The 17,399-nt window shown below is 53.9% G+C and overlaps 1 protein-coding gene across 4 annotated transcripts in view; it reads left to right on the forward strand.

Annotated features, from left to right (window-relative positions):
- Nucleotides 1-5,545, forward strand: part of NPHP4 (nephrocystin 4) — a 149,125-nt gene extending 143,580 nt beyond the window's left edge. For all 4 annotated transcript variants that reach the window (XM_042257350.1, XM_042257351.1, XM_042257352.1 and 1 more), the window contains 7 exons: nt 751-907; nt 1,428-1,513; nt 2,038-2,123; nt 3,129-3,300; nt 3,887-4,066; nt 4,322-4,465; nt 4,991-5,545. In XM_042257350.1, the coding sequence (XP_042113284.1) occupies nt 751-907; nt 1,428-1,513; nt 2,038-2,123; nt 3,129-3,300; nt 3,887-4,066; nt 4,322-4,465; nt 4,991-5,131 (966 nt within the window). In that variant the 3' untranslated portion in view covers nt 5,132-5,545. The remainder of the gene's footprint in view (nt 1-750; nt 908-1,427; nt 1,514-2,037; nt 2,124-3,128; nt 3,301-3,886; nt 4,067-4,321; nt 4,466-4,990) is intronic.
- Nucleotides 5,546-17,399: the final 11,854 nt, after the last annotated feature.

Raw genomic sequence — 17,399 nt, forward strand, 5'->3', positions numbered from 1 at the left:
CTGTCCAGTTATCATGTGTCCAGTTACACGTCTAAAAGGTTTCATAATAATACCCAAAGTGGAAGAGCAACCTTTCCATGTGGAAGGTCTGTCTGGGGGCCTGAGCTTTGCGCCGATGTGGGAAGGTTGTCCAGCTTCGGGATTGACCGTGTGGTGCTCTCCATCCTGGCTCCTGAGAGCTTGCTGGGCTGGCCGAGTCCTGGAATAAAGACACTGGCTCCATCATCTCCCCAGTTAGAACCTCTCTTGGACACACTTTTTTTTTTTTTTTCAGTGAATAATGATTTTTTTAAACACAGAAAGTTTGTATCTGTAGCCATTTGGGTTTAGGCACAGCCCCCTTTTACCTTCTGGGGGACATGCTGTGCTCCCGCCCGTGAGGGCCTGGTGGGGTTAGTGTCTAGATCTTCTAGAATGACTTCCCAGCTCATGCAGGCAGTGGGAGCATTGGAGGGGGACTCCGGGCTGCAGACCTATCTCACTGGCCTTCTGAGCACTTCCCTTCCCTCCAGGAAGTGGCAGGAGTGGCAGCCGTGTGTGGTCCCTGTGCTGGGCCGGTCCCCTCGAGTGGGCACCCATGACTGCAGACCCTGTGTGTCTGACTCTGCCTGCCCTTCCCACCTCCTAGGGGTGAGCAGACACTACGGGGACCCCCACCCTGTCTGTCCAGAGAGGTGCCGTGCAAGCAGCTGCCCGAGACCCTGTGTGCAGGTCCTGACCCTGCGCCGCCCGCCCTCTGCTCTCTGGCAGGTCCTGTTCCGTGCGGGCAGCGGCAAGCCCCTGGCAGTGCTCTGCCTGACGGCGGAGCTGCAGCCCCACGTGGTGGACCAGGTCTTCCGCTTTTATCACCCAGAGCTCACCTTCCTGAAGAAGGCCATCCGCCTGCCGCCCTGGCACATGCTTCCAGGCAGGTCCCTCTCTCCCCACAGCCGGCCTGGGGCAGGTTCAGCAGGTGGAAAAGGCATCTCCCGAGGGTGACAAGTATTCTTCTTCCATCAACCCGGGATGCTCTTAAACAACCCAGCGCAGCCTCCTGCCTGACCGTTTGACACGGTGACCTTCTCACGTCCTCTTCAGTGGCAGGGCGCCTGTGGCCCTTGGATTCCATCCTGAAATCCACAGCCCGGGGAAGCTCTCCAGCCTCGGGTGTCAGGCTCTGTGCTGTCCTCTGTGTTGGGCCTGGGGATTCACCTGCTGATTCACTTCTCCCTGGTGCCTTCAGAACAGAACTGAGCCTTTGTATCTGGCTCCTGGCTCCATGGTACCCACCCGCCCCGCCTGCCACACTTCCTGTGGTTACTCCCTTGGGTGAGAAAAAAGCGCTGGTGTTCACGCAGACAGCTATGTCCCCTAGTGGGTTTCGTTAAGCACCTATGGGGCCCTTGGCTTTTGGGAAAACACATTTGCTTTCATATTCCCCCCTCCAGGTGCCCCTGTAGGGACGACCAGTGAGGACCCTCCTCTCCACGTTCGATGTAGTGACCCGAACATCATTTGTGAGACACAGAATGTGGTAAGTTCTGTGGCCCTGCCCTCTCCAGGCCTTGCCTACCATTTGCATCCCGGATGTCTTGCAGCTTCTTCATTTTAGGTTTTCACTGAAGTGGCTTGTTTCTAAGCTGCTAAAGGGCTATTTTGACATCCTCATGAGAGTTATATGAATGAGTTTTCATTTTTCCTGCTAGCAGATCAGTTCCTTGATTATCTGAATTTAAATTAAAAAAAAATGCATGAGGCAAACAGAATAAAGTGAGTGGTAATTAAGGCACTTATTAATTGCCATTGTGCAAGGATAACGGCCATAATTATGTTATGACTGGTTAGGAAATGGGATAAAATCTCCTGCAGAATATAATTATTAAACTCAATATGAAATCAAGAAGTTAAGGATTTTTCTCTTTTGCAGTGACAAAAATAATGAATTCTGACGAGTACAGAAAATTAAAAACGTGTTGGGGGAGGCGGCCTGATTCACACCTGCCTTGGGGGGCTAGGGTTGGAGCCCAGTGTTGCTATGATGTGCCCCCCTGTCGACAGGGCCCCGGGGAGCCCCGTGACGTGTTCCTGAAGGTGGCCAGTGGCCCTAGCCCAGAGGTCAAGGACTTCTTTGTCACCATCTACGTGTGAGCGTGTGGGCCGTGGTGGTGTGGAGGGTGGGGGTTGGTGAGGAGGCAGGCTGGGGACCGCTGGTGGCCCTGGAAGTCGCCAGTGCTCTGGCTTCTACACTTGTGGTGAGGAGGCTGTCAGGTGTTTGGCCACGTGGGCTGAGACTGGCTGAGGTCTTGCAAGGAGCTTCTGCTCAGCTGGCATTACCAGCTGGTGGGATGCTTCAGACCCAGGCAGGAGGCCACTTCTGCCGCAGCACGTGCCAGGATGGCCAGACAGCCTTGTTCCCGTGGCCACTCCCAAGTCTGAGGGATGCAGGCTGCGGTCCTGCCTACCCCGCCCCCCAGGGAGATGGAAGGTGGTGTCGTTTCCTGTGATGCCCAAGGACCTGGTGAAATGACCTCAGTCCCTTTCCCTCTCCCTGTGAGTCATATCTCCCAGGCCTTGAGAGCCTTTAAAACCAGTACAGGCAAGCTGGAGGGTTTGCTGCAGCCTGTCTGGGAATGGGGAGGGCTGGGGGATGTCACTTGCACTGAGTGCCCACCCCAGCCGAGGGTCAGTGCCTGGTTTGCAGGTGCCATGTGGTGGCTAAAGAATGTTGTCCTCGTGATGGCTTGTGGGCAGGCGTCCCTGAGGCCCGTTTACCACCAAGAGTCAGTGTCCCTGGCACCAGGCGGCTGTTGCAGAGCCCGGGCTCAGGCCCATGTGACCTCCGAGTCCACATCCTGGTCCGTGCCGTGCTGTCCATGGGGTTTGCACTAGGCCTGGTTTGGGGTTCTGCTGACCCAGGTGCAAGTGTGCTGAAGCCCACGTTGCCACACATTTGAGGTCTCTGTTCAGGGTCAAGGCCACGTAGAGGCCACAGCCCTGCCTGAGCGCCTCGGCCTCGGAGGGAAGGGGCCCCTGGGGGTGACGGCCCCTGGGCCCCGCCTGCCCTCTTGGCCGCCTTCTCAGCCTCCTGGGGCTCCCCTCCCACAGTCAGTGTAGTGTCCTCGCGGACCGTGAATGGCTTCTGCCCACAGAGACCGCTGGTTGGCAGCACCTATCCAGACCTGGCAGGTCCACCTGCACTCGCTGCAGCGAGTGGATGTCTCCTGTATCGCTGGCCAGAGGACCCGCCTGGCTCTCGTCCTCCGGGGGACGCAGACAGTGAGGAGGGTGCAGGCTTTCAGCTCACACCCCCAGGAGCTGACGGTATGGCCTTTGGGTGGGGGCTATTGGGTCTCAAGGAGGTCCCCTGCGCCCTCCCTTCCTTGCCCACCCAGGGAGGGGGTGGGAATGGTGCTGCAGCTCAGGGGATTCCTGAAGATCAACAGAGCCTTAGTTCACATTGCCTTTGCCAGATGTGCCTTCGTGGGATGACTGACTTATTTACAGACCCCACCAGCAACTTGTAGAATTTCTGGGAGTATATACTACGATATTTATGGGAGTATATATTGTATATCATGGGAAGAATTAACTGTGACTCTGGAGTCAGTGTGGCCGTGATTGTACATCTCGGTGATGGGATGATGTGGATGCCTTGCCCGAGGCTGGGCTGGTTCAGCTCTTCTCTGCCGAGGCTGCTCCAGCACTTAGGGGTTCCTGCTGTGGGGGAGGGGACTCAACCCCAAAGATGGGGACATGGACTGTGCCCCGCTGGTACTGGTGCCAGTGGCAAGGTTGACTTCATGCAGACTGGAGGGCTTCCCGCCCAGCACAGGTGGTCACCCCTGAACCGTTGGGCTCCCTGGGATGAAGCCCTCACCTCCTGACCCCCTTCTCTGTCCCCTGGAAGACGGACCCCAGAGGTGTGTTTGTGCTGCCCCCTCATGGGGTTCAGGACTTGCATGTGAGCGTCAGGGCCTGCAGGCCGGGCAGCCGCTTCACGCACCTCCACCTGGTCGACGTGGACGCTCACCAGCTAGTGGCCTCATGGCTCCTGTGTCTCTCCTGCCGGCCGCCTCTCATCTCCAAGGTCTGATGTGGGATGCGGGGCCACGTGGCTGGGTGGGATGTCCCCTGATTGTCACCTGGTCCCCTAACCCGGCCTGCTCAGTGGCTGGGGGTCTGGGGGGTGTTGGTTTCTGAACTGTGTTCTCCTAGGCCAGGACCTCGGGGGGCTTGTCTGCTGTATTTATGGAGCCATCCAGCGTCTAGGGCCCCGAGCGCAGGGCAGGCTTGGGAAGCTGCCGGAGAAGCAGCCAGGTGCCAACTCCTGCCCTCCCCGCAGGCCTTTGAGATCAAGCTGCCCGCGGGGGGCGGGAGGGGCGCCAACAAGCGCATCACCTACACCAACCCCTACCCCTCGCGGAGGGCCTACCGCCTGCACAGTGACCACCCCCACCTGCTGCAGTTCAAGGAGGATGCCTTCCAGGTGCGGGCTGCTCAGGGGAGGGACCCTGCAGGGTTGGGGGGCTCCAGGAGGTCCTGGGGAAAACCGTCTGTGCTCCAGTGAGATGCCTGCAGTCCCCAGGGGCACCCCCGCTGAACACTGCCTGGGCCTCTGACCCCACACCTAGGCCCCCACCTCCCCGGCAGTTTCACAGCAGTTTCATCCAGATTCTCTGGCAAGTGAGGCCTTGATCTACTGTGGCTATTTTAGGGAAAGTGAGCAGCGGCTCAGAGTGGATCAGAGTCTGTCAGTCAGGGGAGGGGGCTTAGTGACGTGTCTCTCAGGGACTTGGGAAGAGCGGCTGTGGGGGAGAGGGCTTGACAGTAACATGGGAGATTGGGTTCCAAACGTACATGTGTTTTCTGAAGCCTGCCAGCCTGGGGGTGGGGTGGGGTGTGTGTGTGTGTGTGTGTTTGCCTGGGTGGAAGCTGCTAGCCTGGGGTGTGTGTGTGTGTTTGCCTGTGGAGCTGGCTGGGTGGACACGAGTATGGCAACATTTCTTTCCAGGTCGGGGGAGGCGAGACCTATACCATCGGCCTGCGGTTTGCGTCCAGTCAGAGAGCTGGGGAGGAGGAGATCCTGATTTACATCAACGACCATGAAGACAAAAACGAGGAGACCTTTTGCGTGAAGGTCATCTACCAGTAGAGGAAGGGGCTGTCCCGCCATTCTCAGGGGCTGCTCCTGTCCCAGGACTCTGCTCCGTGAACTCAGCCAAGGATCGCGGGGTCCCCGCGCCCTGACCGTACATGATGGTCCTGTCCCGTCCCGTCAGGCTGCTGCCAGTACCGACTGCATAGCAGTCCCGTGGCAGATGCGAGCGCCCCAGTGAACCCAGGCCAGTTTCTCTCTGTGGCACACGGGCGTCGTCAGTGTCTATGACGTTAGGGTTTGCTCTCAGCAAAATGTATTTTATGAATTATTTTAAATGATAAAATTATGCTTTTTTTTACTGAGTTTTATACAAACACTGTATTGTTTGGTATGTAATATTTTTTTATACTGGTATTATTTCATATCTTTTAAAAAAACTACAAAAATATGAAACTTTTACACATTTTCTCTTTTGGCAGTTTTTGTGTTTTCTGCTGTTTTCACCTTCGTCAGAGGTTTTCTGTCCACAGAGTAAGCTTGGTTTTCCCTGTAGGTTGATGTGGCCAAGGGCAGTCAGGTGGCCCATGGCTTATGGCCTCTGGGAGAGTCTGCTTGGCCCTGACCTGAAGGGAGGGCAGCGCTGACCTCTGCCTCTGCTCTGATTCTCGTCTGCCTGTTTCCTCGTGGGGCCTTGTGATGACCCTGGACTTAACCTGGAGAGTCCAGGACAACCATTCTATCTCAAGATCCTTAACTCCATCCTTTTGACCTCACGAGATCACCTTCCAGGGATCAGGTCAGCCTGGGTTGGTGGACATTATTCTGCCCACCTCCATCCCAGTGCTTGTGTACAAAAGAACTGAGTTTACAGTGTGAAAACCCAACAAAGGGCGTCCCTGTCTGTTGCTTAGATTCTCCAAGATGTCCTTTCACGGGCAGCCCCTGTGTTTTGCATGCCCGCTGCACGCATGGCAGGATCTCTGCTCATCCACACAGGCCAGTCCAGGCCCAGGCCTCGTCACCAGGGACCAGGCCCTGGCGAGGAGTGCATTTCAGGAAGGAAGGTGGTCTGGAGCCTAGTTGCTTTCTATCCTGGGGGCCAAGGAGGTGGAGGAGTAGGAAGTGGGGAGGGGGTGCACCTTTGCAGGGGGTCGGGGGGCATAGGATCCTTTGCTTTCATCTCCTCCCATTTCCAGATGCTTCTAAGAACTGGAAAGTCAAGGGGCTGCTCTTTTCCTAGAAGCAGAGCCTCCAGGAGCTCGTTCCATCCATGCAAAATGGTGGCCCAGCTGCTTCCCTACCTCACGTCTAGTCTATTAAACAGAGACTGGGAAGGGAGCCCTACAGGCCCTTGTGTAGCTCAGGCCACTGTCCCAGCAAGCCGTGTGGAGAGACTGGTGGCAGTCCTGCCCTGACTGGAAGTAGAGGGGAGGGCGCTTCTCCTTGGTGTGCCTGGGGGGCCCTCAGGCTGCAGGTTTGCAGGAGCCAGGGGAGGTTGAGCACTCGAGGAAGCAGCGAGGGGCCTTGGCAGGAGAGAGACCATCAGCCACGGGTGCTGGCTGTCTATCGTCACTCCCTCGTTACTTCATTCATTCATCCATCTGACCTGGATTGTGGGCACTCCTGGCCAGCTCGTGCATGAGTTAGGACATTGTGGTGCCCTGAGATGACCCCCCATCCCTGCCGCAGGTCAGGAGTTGACCTCCTGGTGGTGCTTAGACACCACTAGGCTATAGCATCGATGATCGGGCGGTGATAGAGTCCATCAGAGGAAAAGCAGGAGTAGGGCAGGGAGGGGGCAGAAAGAAAGGAGTTGCTTCAGAGGAGGGTGGGTGAGAAGGAAGCCAGCAGAGGTGCCGGGGCTGGGAGGGTCTCAGGCTCATGGGGCGAGCTGGTGCTTGGCTGAATACGGGTGACGGGGCTGGGGAGGACAGCCACTCTGCCTCAGGACCAGGACTGGGGGCTGAATTAGTGGCCTGCCTTCTTCCAGTGACCATGGCCTCGGTGCCATGAAGGCTGGGGCTGGTGAAGCTGGGCTCAGCTGGGGTGGGAAGGTGGTCTATGCTTTTTTAAGTCTGAAAAGCAGGTTCTCTACACGCTGAGGAGCTTTCCTCTGCCTTTCTTCTCATGCCAAACCTCCTCCCCTGGGGACTGTGGTCTTCAGTCACTCTGGCACACAGAGCCCTCTCTTGGGCACAGGTGAGGATTTGAAGCCCCTCCGGGGAGTGAGGATCGAGCACAGGGTGGGGCTTGAGCTTGTCAAGAATTTATGCTGGGACTTCCCTGGTGATCCAGTGGTTAAGAATTCGTCTGCCAATGCAGGGGACACAGATTCAATCCCTGGTCCAGGAAGATCCCAGATGCTTCAGGGCGACTAAGCCGGTGTACCACAGCCACTGAGCTTGTGTCCTCTAGAGCTCATGCTCCTCAACAAGAGAGCCGCTCGCCAAAACTAGAGAAAGCCCACGCACAGCAACAAAGACCCAGCAGAGTCAAAATTTAAAAAAATTTAAAAAGGAAACTTAATGCCATTCTGCGCATTTTCTTTTTCTGGTTCTTTCTTTCTCTTTCCTTTTTCTCACAAAGAACCAAGATTTGTTTTGTGATAAATTTTCAACATTAAATAAAACCCATGGCTGTGATCCGCCATCTTGGGGCTCTTCTGCTGGGTCCCAAACCCCGAGTCAGGTACACTGTGCAACGCTGGGTTGCGAAAGATGGGCCTTCTTCCTTCCTCTATGATCTCCAGGTGTTCTGCACCGGCTCCCGAGATGTGGACTAGTGTTTCCGTCTGGCTTCTGTCTTCCTAGTAGTCAGTCCCAGGGCCAGCTGGCACTGCTGGCAGCGTGGTGGTGGGTGATTTACATAAGAAAGCCGGGCCCAGCCGCCTCCCGGATCTCTGAAGGGCTGGGAGCTGCTGCCTTCTCCCCACGCACAGAGACGCACCATCTTTCAAAGGGAACCTTATCATTTCCATCAAGGGCATTTTTTAGTAGTATTATTTTATTTCTTCTTTCCTGCCTGTCCTCCTCCTACCCCGGCAGAAAGCTACTTTTAACTAAATAGAGTCAAATAAAAGCCAGATTAGCGGCTTTGCTGTGCTCACATCTGATAATGATTTAATGCTATGTTTGTCTCTTTTTTGAAATAAATTAAGGTGCCTTTTAAAATTGTTGCCTCAGGTACGATGAGGTTGGGGAAAACAGCCATTCTGTTTCCTCATCAGCCTTTTCTCCTCCTGGTTGGAGAGGGTTGGGGTGCGTGCAACTCTGACCCCTGATCTGGGTTGCAGCAGTTTTAGTTTTATTTTCAGAGATGTGTGCTGAGACCTTTGCAAAGAATAAGCAGGAGAGGAGCATTCGAGAATAAGCATTCAAGTGGGCCTGTCTGGTGTGACCTGAGCACTGTGGGGTCTCCCTGGACCTGTGTGGGATGCGGCCGTTGAGTCTGGGGGAGAGAGAGTTCGGAGGCCCTTCCTGCTGGTGGAGGGGGTGGGATGCCACGTGTAGCAGAAACCTTGTCATGAGGCCACGTCTGCTGGCAATGACACATGGTCTTTTGTGGCTCCCCTGCTCCCACAGCAGAGCCAGGTCTGAGCTGTCACGGGAGCAGGGACAAAGGCGCCTGCTCTCTGTGTCGGGGGTGCCCGCCTGGGGACAGCCAGCCGCACGCCACCAGTGTCACCACACCACTCCTCGCCCCTCCAAGGCTGTTAGGGGGGACCTGAGAGTCAAGTGCAAGTCACAGGGTGATGTGAGGAAGTCACCCCACCTGCAGTGAGGTGAATAGTGTCCCTACAAAATTCATGTCCACCCAGAAACCTCAAAAGGTGACCTTATTTGGGAACACGGTCTTTACAGATGCCTTTAAAGTAAGGACTGAGATGGAGTCATATTGGATTTGTGTGTGTAGTCTCTCAGTCATGTCTGACTCTTGCGACCCCATGGACTGTAGCCCGCCAGGCTCCTCTATCCATGGGGTCCTCCGGGCAAGAATACTGGAGTGGGTTGCCATTTCCTTCTCCAGAGGATCTTCCTGATCCAGTGTTTCCTGCATTGCAGGTTGGTTCTTTACCGTCTGAGCCACCAGGGGAGCCCATGCTGGGTTTGGGTGGTCCCTAAATCCAGTGAGTGTCCTTCTAAGAAACAGAAAAGGACACACAGAGAAGGTCATGAGATGGTGGAGGCAGAGATCAGAGTGATGGTGGCCCAGGACCACAAAGGATTCCTGGGGTCACCAGGACATAGGACAGGAGCTGGGGACCCCTTCTTCCTCAGAGCCGCCAGAAGCAACCAGTCCGTCCGCACCTGGAATTTGGACTTCTGCCTCCAGAGCTGTGGGAAGATACACTTGTGTTGTAGGAAGCCGCCAAGTTTGTGGCCATTTGTGATGGCAGCCCCAGGGGTCTTAAGTGTCCATGTGACCAGTGAATCATGGATTTCTAGTCCCTGGGAGGGAGGGCCCAGTGTAAATCTAAGGAGTGACTCACTGACAGGGTGACCACCCCCATCCCGACCCCCTGGCAGGTGGCTTCCTGCAGCAGTGGGGCTGCTCGGAGAAGCAGCGTCAGCCTTGCGTGTCTGTCATCTCTGTTGTCAGCATCCTGAACTGATCTGTGAATCAAGGTCTAAGGATAAATTTCATTGCAAGAATTCAACCTTGAAAAGTGATGAGCTCTTCTCCAGGAGACAAAGTCACTAAAACGGGGGCTCTAAGGACATTGCAGGGAAGAGAACAGTCAGAACAGCCTCCCTGAGTCCAAAAGTTGAGTGTGCAGAAGGTTGGTCTGAGGCTCAGCTGGGACGCCAGGTCAGGGGGAAGCGCTGGGGTCACCAAGGCTGGGCAAGGGCCCCGGGCTGCAGGCAAGACTGTCCTTCCAGATCCTCCGTCAGGGCACGCCTCCTCCCGCTGCCCTTCTGCTTCTCACAGCCTCCAGCCCAAGGCCCCATAGCTGGCAGGAGTGACACCAGCACACCTGCTCCCTGGCCTCCCTGCTTCCATCCTTCAGTGCAGGAGACGGGTGGAAATCCTGCGGAAGCTGCAGGCCCAGAACTCTCTCTTGGCTCTGTCCACCCTCTCCGTTGACCTTGACTGTGCAGTGGGTGTGGGCAGGACTTGGATCCAGGTGGGCCTGAATCCTGCCTGGGCTGTGGCCAGGCAGGCTGGAGGCCACTTGGTCTCCTTTGCGAGGTGGGGCCCTGGGAAGGGTCTAGGAGCTCCTATCAGTTCGGATCTTGTGAGGATCTGGAGTTCATGCAGAGGAGGAGCTCAGGGCCATACAGGTCCAGTGTGGTAGCCTCGGGACTGTCCCAAACACCACTGCCATCCCACCAGAGAGCACGGAGTGCAGTACCCACCCTGGGAGCTGTGTCCTTCACACTGATTGCAGGCCTTGCACACATCCAGGCCAAAGAAAGTGAATGTGGATTTGTGTGTGTAGATGTCATCATCCATATCTCTCTGAGGTGCACAGTGCTCGACAGGGCTTGTGGTTTTTCTAGGAGGTCGTGAGGGCAGGGGATGACCATCTCACACCTTGACCTCACAATTCACTAGCCTGCGTGGCCCCAGACACTGCTTCCTCCCATCTGGTTAGTCACCTGTCCTAACACATACCACATAAAATCAGTTCTCTATTAGTCCTGGAGGCTGGAAGACCAAGATCAAGGCGCTGGCTGCCTGGTTTCTCCTGAGGTCTCTCCTTGTCTTGTGCCTGGCTGTCTTCTCCCTAGGTCTTCCTATGGTCTGTTTTGTATTTATCTATAGCGTGATTATCTCTCCTTATAAAGACAGGAATCCTATTTGATTAGGACTCACTCTTAGGGCCTCATTTTAGTTAACCACCTTTAAGACCCCGTCTCCAAGTACAGTCGCACTCTGAGGTCCTGGGGGTTAGGACCTCAGCAGATGAACTTGGAAGACACAGTTCAGCTCATGACACTGACCTCTGGCTGCCGCCCTCATGCTCATTCCACCCCTGCCTCTGCATCTCAGCCCCTTCTCTTGCCTCTTGTTTTCACTGCCTTTTCCCATCATTGCCACCACACCCTGAAGCCCTGAGATCACTGGTCATTACAACCGCTGGGCAGAGTGCCCCTCTGTCTGCCCCTGGCAGCAGAACAGGGAGGCAGGCTCGGCCACGTGCTGGGTTTCTCCTTGTATGTGTGGCCCCAACTCTCAAATGGGCCACAGGCACATGGGCCTACCGTGCCTTCCTGGTCCATCCTTTCTCCAGGATCCTGAGTGAGCGGCCCACCCCTGCTCCTTTCTTCTCAAACCTCCCAGCTCCCACCCTCAGAGTCAGCTGCTAACCTGGCCTTGTTCTTCATGGAGAAAAAGAGAAGCCAGCAAACCAGAACCTTCCTGTGGTCCCACTATGATCTGTGACCTGGCCTGTGCCTCCCCTTCCCCAACCAAGGGCCAGGTGTCCTGGCCCCCATGGGGGCCCGAATCCCACCCCTCTAACTCCAGAGGGCCTCACTCCTGTCCTTCTGTCTCTTCTGGAACATTCTGCACACAGTCATTCTCCATCACCCATCTTGACAAGAAAAGCCATTTCTTTGCCTGTTCTCCTCTCTGGCTACCACCTTCTCTGTTCCTCTGCACAGAAAATCTTGCCAGTGTTGCCTACAGCCAGTGTCTAAAGCCTCTCTCCCTTCCCCAACCCACTCCACTATTCTCTCTTCTGTTCCACAGACACCTCACTTTCAAGCTTACCTGTGGCCCCTAAGAAGCCGTGTCCACAGCCACTCTGTCCTCTTTTCTCTGACTGCTTGGCCACACCAGGGTTCCCCCATCTGGTTTCCTGAAGTCAAGGAGGCATGTTCCGCCAGCCTCTGCCCCCTCCTCAGCCCAGCCTTTGGCTGCTGCCTGTCCTCGTGGTATCTGTCCTGGTGGCTGCCTCTTGTTCCATGATTCTAAACAGCATGACCATGCCTGTCACCCCCACACCCATATCCTGGCCCAACCTCTTTCAACACTGCCTCTGGCTGCTGTATGGGCAGTTTGCAAGCCTGCTGCTTCTCTGTAGATGGTTCCCAAACCCTGCTTGTTTGAGGTGGCTCCTGTTTGCTGCCAGATCTTCTGCTCACACAGAGGTCCATCTTTCAAGCTATTCCCCTGTGATGGGACTTGAGATGTTCCCAATTTTCCTCCAATAAAATGCTGTAATCAAAAACATTTTCTTGTACTTTTATGCTCTCCCGTGAATGCTCTGTACGGCTGATCCTACTATTGAATTTACTAGGTCCCCTAAAAATTGAAACATCTTTTTATTTATTTTGTTCTTTTTATAAGCTTTTAATAATAGCAATGTCCCCAGTGAAGAACAAACGTGCATTCTACCACAGGCTGAAAATGGTTTGTGAGCTAATTGGAAAATGTTACTTAATGTTTTCCTTAATTAGAATCAATTGTAGGACCCTAGTAAAGAAATAAGTCCAAGCATGAGATTCTAAGACCTCACACTGTGAAAACATCTTTTTATTTTTAAAGTTATACATGCACTTTGTAAAAATATTCAAACAATACTGAAGAGTATAAAATAAAAATTTGAATATTCTCTCCTCCAACCACAGCTTCCAGTAACACTTCCCAGAGGAAACTACCATTTCTTTTGGATCCTTCTGGGAAATTTTTATGCATTTTGTGCATAAATATATGTAGTTTTACATCCACATGGGATAACATTCTATTTGCTCATTTAATTCTGTCTCCTAGCAATCTTCTCAAAATATAGCATACAGATCTTGCTGAGTCTTACATATTTATTAATACTTCTTGCTAATGTCTTACCATACACATTTAAAGTTTTTGTTTTAAAATACACATTCAGAAGAGTATTTACAACTTAAATATGGTTTAAAGAATACTACAGTGAATACTTTTGAAACCACTATATAATGAAATGGTATCTTTAAAAAAATTTTCCTTTTAAAACTCTAGGCTGGTCTCAAGAACACAGTTGCCATTTGTGTTTGTTCTATAACTGGCAACATGGCTAAACTAGCTTATTAATTGTAATTCTTTGGCTGTAGGGGTGTATTAGGATGGCCGTGTGAATACTCACATCATCCGTGATCCCGACAGCCTTCTTCTTCCCTGTCTAGTCCTTCAGTTCAGTTCAGTCACTCAGTCATGTCTGACTCTTTGTGACCCCACGGACTGCAGCATGCCAAGATTCCCTGTCTGTCACCAACACCTGGAGCTTACTCAAACTCATGTCCGAGTCAGTGATGCCATCCAACCATCTCATCCTCTGTTGTCCCCTTCCCCTCTTGCCTTCAATCTTTCCCAACATCAGGGTCTTTCCCAAGGAGTCAGTTCTTTGCAATCAGGTGGCCAAAGTATTGGAGTTTCAGTTTCAGCATCAGTCCTTCCAAAGAATATTCAGGACTGATTGCCTTTAGGATCGACTGGTTTGATCTCCTTGCAGTCCAAGGGACTCTCAAGAGTCTCTTCCAACACCACAGTTCAAAAGCATCAAATCTTTGGTGCTCAGCTTTCCTTATAGTCCAGTTCTTATCTCTTCTTTATTTTTCTTGCTCGTTCTAATGTACTGGGCCAGGCTTTCTAGTAAAATGCTCCATAGGACTATCTTTGTTTTGGCCTTGTTTTTAAAGAAGATGCTGTCAATGTGTTATCACCACATGAACTTATGCAACCACAGTGCCCTGTCTGAGGAACACCCTGCAGAACCTGGGTTCCAGGGAAGTCTCTCTGGAAACTGCTTCTCGGCAGGGTTTTGGAATCAAAGAGTCTGGATTTTGTCCTTTAGTGATGATGGGTGGGGTGAGGGGAGGTTGTACTTTTCCACAAGATTGCTCTGTTAAAGTTCACATGTATCTTTATGAATCCTGTTTGACCATTTCTCACAGTAATGGGGCTCATGGCCCCAGGCACAGCCCCACTATGACTAACTTCACCAGGAAGCACCCTTATATTTTTAACCCTGGCTCCTCAGGAATGTTGCTGGATCTACTGGTCCAGCTGTGTGTCGCCAGTGGGGTTAATCCTCCTGAAGCACTAGCTGCGCTCAGTTTGCCGCTCACGCCATGAACAAAACGAAGGTCTCTAATATCTCAAGGGGCACTGGTCTCAGGGGAATCTGATGGCCCTACTCAACAAGCCAAGATGGGTTCTGAGAAATAGGGTTCCTGAGTCTTGTAGCCCAGACCTTGGGGCCTTTTCAGGAAGGAAATACAAAGTATTGATAAATCTGTGAAGAGAAGTTCTGGGTTCCTGAATCCCAATGGCTGTGTATTTGCATCAAAACTGTTTTGCAGGCTGGTCTCAAGCCTCCAGTACTTATGTACAGATGTGAGAGTTGGACCATAAAGAAGGTTGAGTGCCTAAGAAGTGGTACTTTTGAACTGTGATGTTACAGAAGACTCTTGAGAGTCCCCTGAACAGCAATGTGATCAAACCAGTCAATCCTAAAGGAAATCAACCCTGAATATTCACTGGAAGGACTGATGCTGAAGCTGAAGCTCCAATACTTTGGCCACCTGGTGGAACTCATTGGAAAAGACCCTGATGCTGGAAAAGAGCAAGGACAGGAGAAGGGGACAACGGAGGATGAAATGGTTGGATGGCATCATCAACTCAATGGACGTGAGTTTGAGCAAACTCTGGGAGACAGTGAAGGGGAAGCCTGACATGCTGCAGTTCATGGGGTTGCAAAGAGCTGGACATGACTTAGTGACTGAACAACAACTCGAGCCCTCCAGTGCTCCTGGGACTCATTCCTGTGCAGTGGGGCCTCGCAGCTCTCAGACTGGAGGGAGCTGGTGTGTCCAGCAGAGGAAGGGAAGGGGTCCTCGGAGGGAGAGACATCAGGGTGCTTCCACTGTGGTCAGCGGGCTCACCTGGGCTGCAGGAGAAAATGTCCAGTGATGGGCCATCGAGAATGACAAGGCCGGGTCACTCCCCTTCCAACTTCATCCACACCCAGCTGCTCCTGAAGGTCTGATCAGCCTTGAGCAGACTGGATGGTGACCTGAGGGTGTCTGCAGCAGGCTGCCAGCAGTGACTGAACGGGGATGGACAGAGGGTCTGCCAGGCCTGCCAGCATCTCCATGTTTCCTTCTGAACTTACAGCTGGGATGCAGGAGGGTCAGGAGACTGACCGGTCAAGGGTGCGGGAAGATCCCAGAGCTCAGCCTGCAGGTCCCGGCACCAGTGGTGCCAGACCCGATGCTCCAGAGGCAGAGCTGGGGCTAAACCCCTTCCTCCCGCCGGATAACAGCAGGGACGTCCCTCCAGACTGCCAAGGGGCTGGAAGGTGCCAACAGCCTGGAGCTGGGTGTGGAGTGGGCGTGCTGCTGCCCGGATGGCTTGCTGGGCGAGTCGGGGCCAGCTGGTCATGGAGCCTGGTGTTGTGGCAGTCTGAATGTGAGTTGGAAAAGATCTTCCAGACACAGAGCATTTCAGAAGGGAGTGAGTTTATTAAGAACAAGGAGCAGAGATAATCAGGGCACTGAGAGTGCAGTGGGCCGACCTCCTAACAGGCCAGGGAGAATCAACCAGACACTGTTAGAACAGTGGGCTGGCTCAAGGGAGACCTGAGGCTTTTAGTGGGTTAGTAGCCAACTTTTATAGCCTTGAGACAAAGAATATTCCTGCTGGAAGGTTGGCATTAGGTGATTGGTTAGGGCACTATAGGGCGATAATCAGGGGGCTTTTGGCAACCACTGCCGAGGGGCACAGTCAGCCTCAGAGGTGACCTCGGTTCTGTGCTCCGCTTCTGTGGCCTTGGGGCTGGACTCCACACCTGGCTGTTTCCACGGCTCAACTCCTTTTTAAGTACACTGAACAATTAGACTGGAGATGGAGCTTGAGAGGGCAGGTGAATCTCAACTCCAGGTAGTGAGGAGGCTCTGGTCCATCTTCAAGGTGCTGCTGGCTGGCCCCCAGGGCCAGGCTGGTAGCAGACACTCAGCTGGTGTTTCTCCGAAGCGAGTTGGGACAAAGCCTCTCAGTTTCTGGCTGTCATCTCTTGTGACGAACGTGCTCACTTGGGAAGCTGCTTCTGTTTGATTTCCTTTGTAGCGCTTCCTCCCACCCCCATCTTTGGCGTTCATGTACCAAATGATCCTCAAAGAGCAGAACTGAGGGACTCAAACACCATCTCACAACTTTCCTTGAGGCTGCTGCGCTAAGGGGGGGGCTTGACGCTTCTAACCAGGGTCTTGCATTTAACTCAAACTCAACCTGAGCACCACCCCAGCCCTGGCCTCTCCACTCACTGTCCCAATTGGTCATGAACTGAGAGGCCTGGACTTGCAGGGGCATCCTTGTCAAAGGTGCCCAGCCCACCCCATCCTCCTGGGCACCTGTCTCCTCTCTTATGCTCCCTCATCTGCCCCATCACTCTGCTCCTCTCTGCAAGGGCCTCGCATGCTGTGTGTCTCTCTCTCCCTCCCTAGCGTGATGTCTCTCCCCTAGTCTGTCTCTGTCCTGGCACCCCCAAGCCACAGTAACCTCACCCTCACCCTCACCCCCACAACCTGCCATGTTGGAGTCTCTTTCTGGTTTGAGGCAGGCTGTGAGGTGCTAGACTGGTGGCTGAGCTCTTAGCTACAAGACAAGATGCCTTGGGAATCAGAAGTGGAAAACTGGGGCCTAGAGGCTCTGTCCACCTGGCCTCAGGGCTCCAATCGGCCTGGCCGCTGCCCCATCCTCTGCGGACAACTCTGGTCACTGCGTCTCTGCAGAGCTGGGCTCTGGGGCCCAGAAGGGAGCTGACGGGCCAGTCTCCCCACAACTTGCACCCTGCACGCCTTGCTGGGCACCTCCTCTTGTGCTCTCTGCTCTTCTTGGTCATTTCCTGAACAGGAGGAGATGCTGGGCCTCCACTGTCTTCTTCAACACTCACTAGAGGTCTTAGGGACAGGTGGTGCCAGCTCGAAGCCCCTTACTCCCTCCCAGTAGCTCCAAGCCTCTGTAATTGCCACTCTCTGGACTTGTGTCTGGGGTACCCAGACAGGGTCTGTGGGGGTCCTGACTGCCCTCTCTCTCTAGAGTCAGGACAAAATTGTGAGTCAGGTCTCAGGGAAGCTGCTCAGGCCCGCTTGCTCGAGTCTGGGCGGCACCTGCTCTCCACTGCCCCTTCTATCCCCATGGCTAGCGTGCACAGCAGGCTTCCTGGCATCAGAGAAGCAGCTTGGAAGGTCCAGGATGGAGCCAGGAGGGAGACCCTGGCCCCTGCTCCTCTCACCTCCCACCCAGGCAACTGGCCAAACATTCCAAGCCTCAGCCTTCTTGTCCACCAGCCTGGATGAGCACTTCATGATGTAAGTGGCATGGCCTTCTTCTAAGCTGA

Source organism: Ovis aries, chromosome 12 (assembly GCF_016772045.2).
Source record: "Ovis aries strain OAR_USU_Benz2616 breed Rambouillet chromosome 12, ARS-UI_Ramb_v3.0, whole genome shotgun sequence".
In the NCBI taxonomy this organism is placed as follows: Eukaryota; Metazoa; Chordata; class Mammalia; order Artiodactyla; family Bovidae; genus Ovis; species Ovis aries.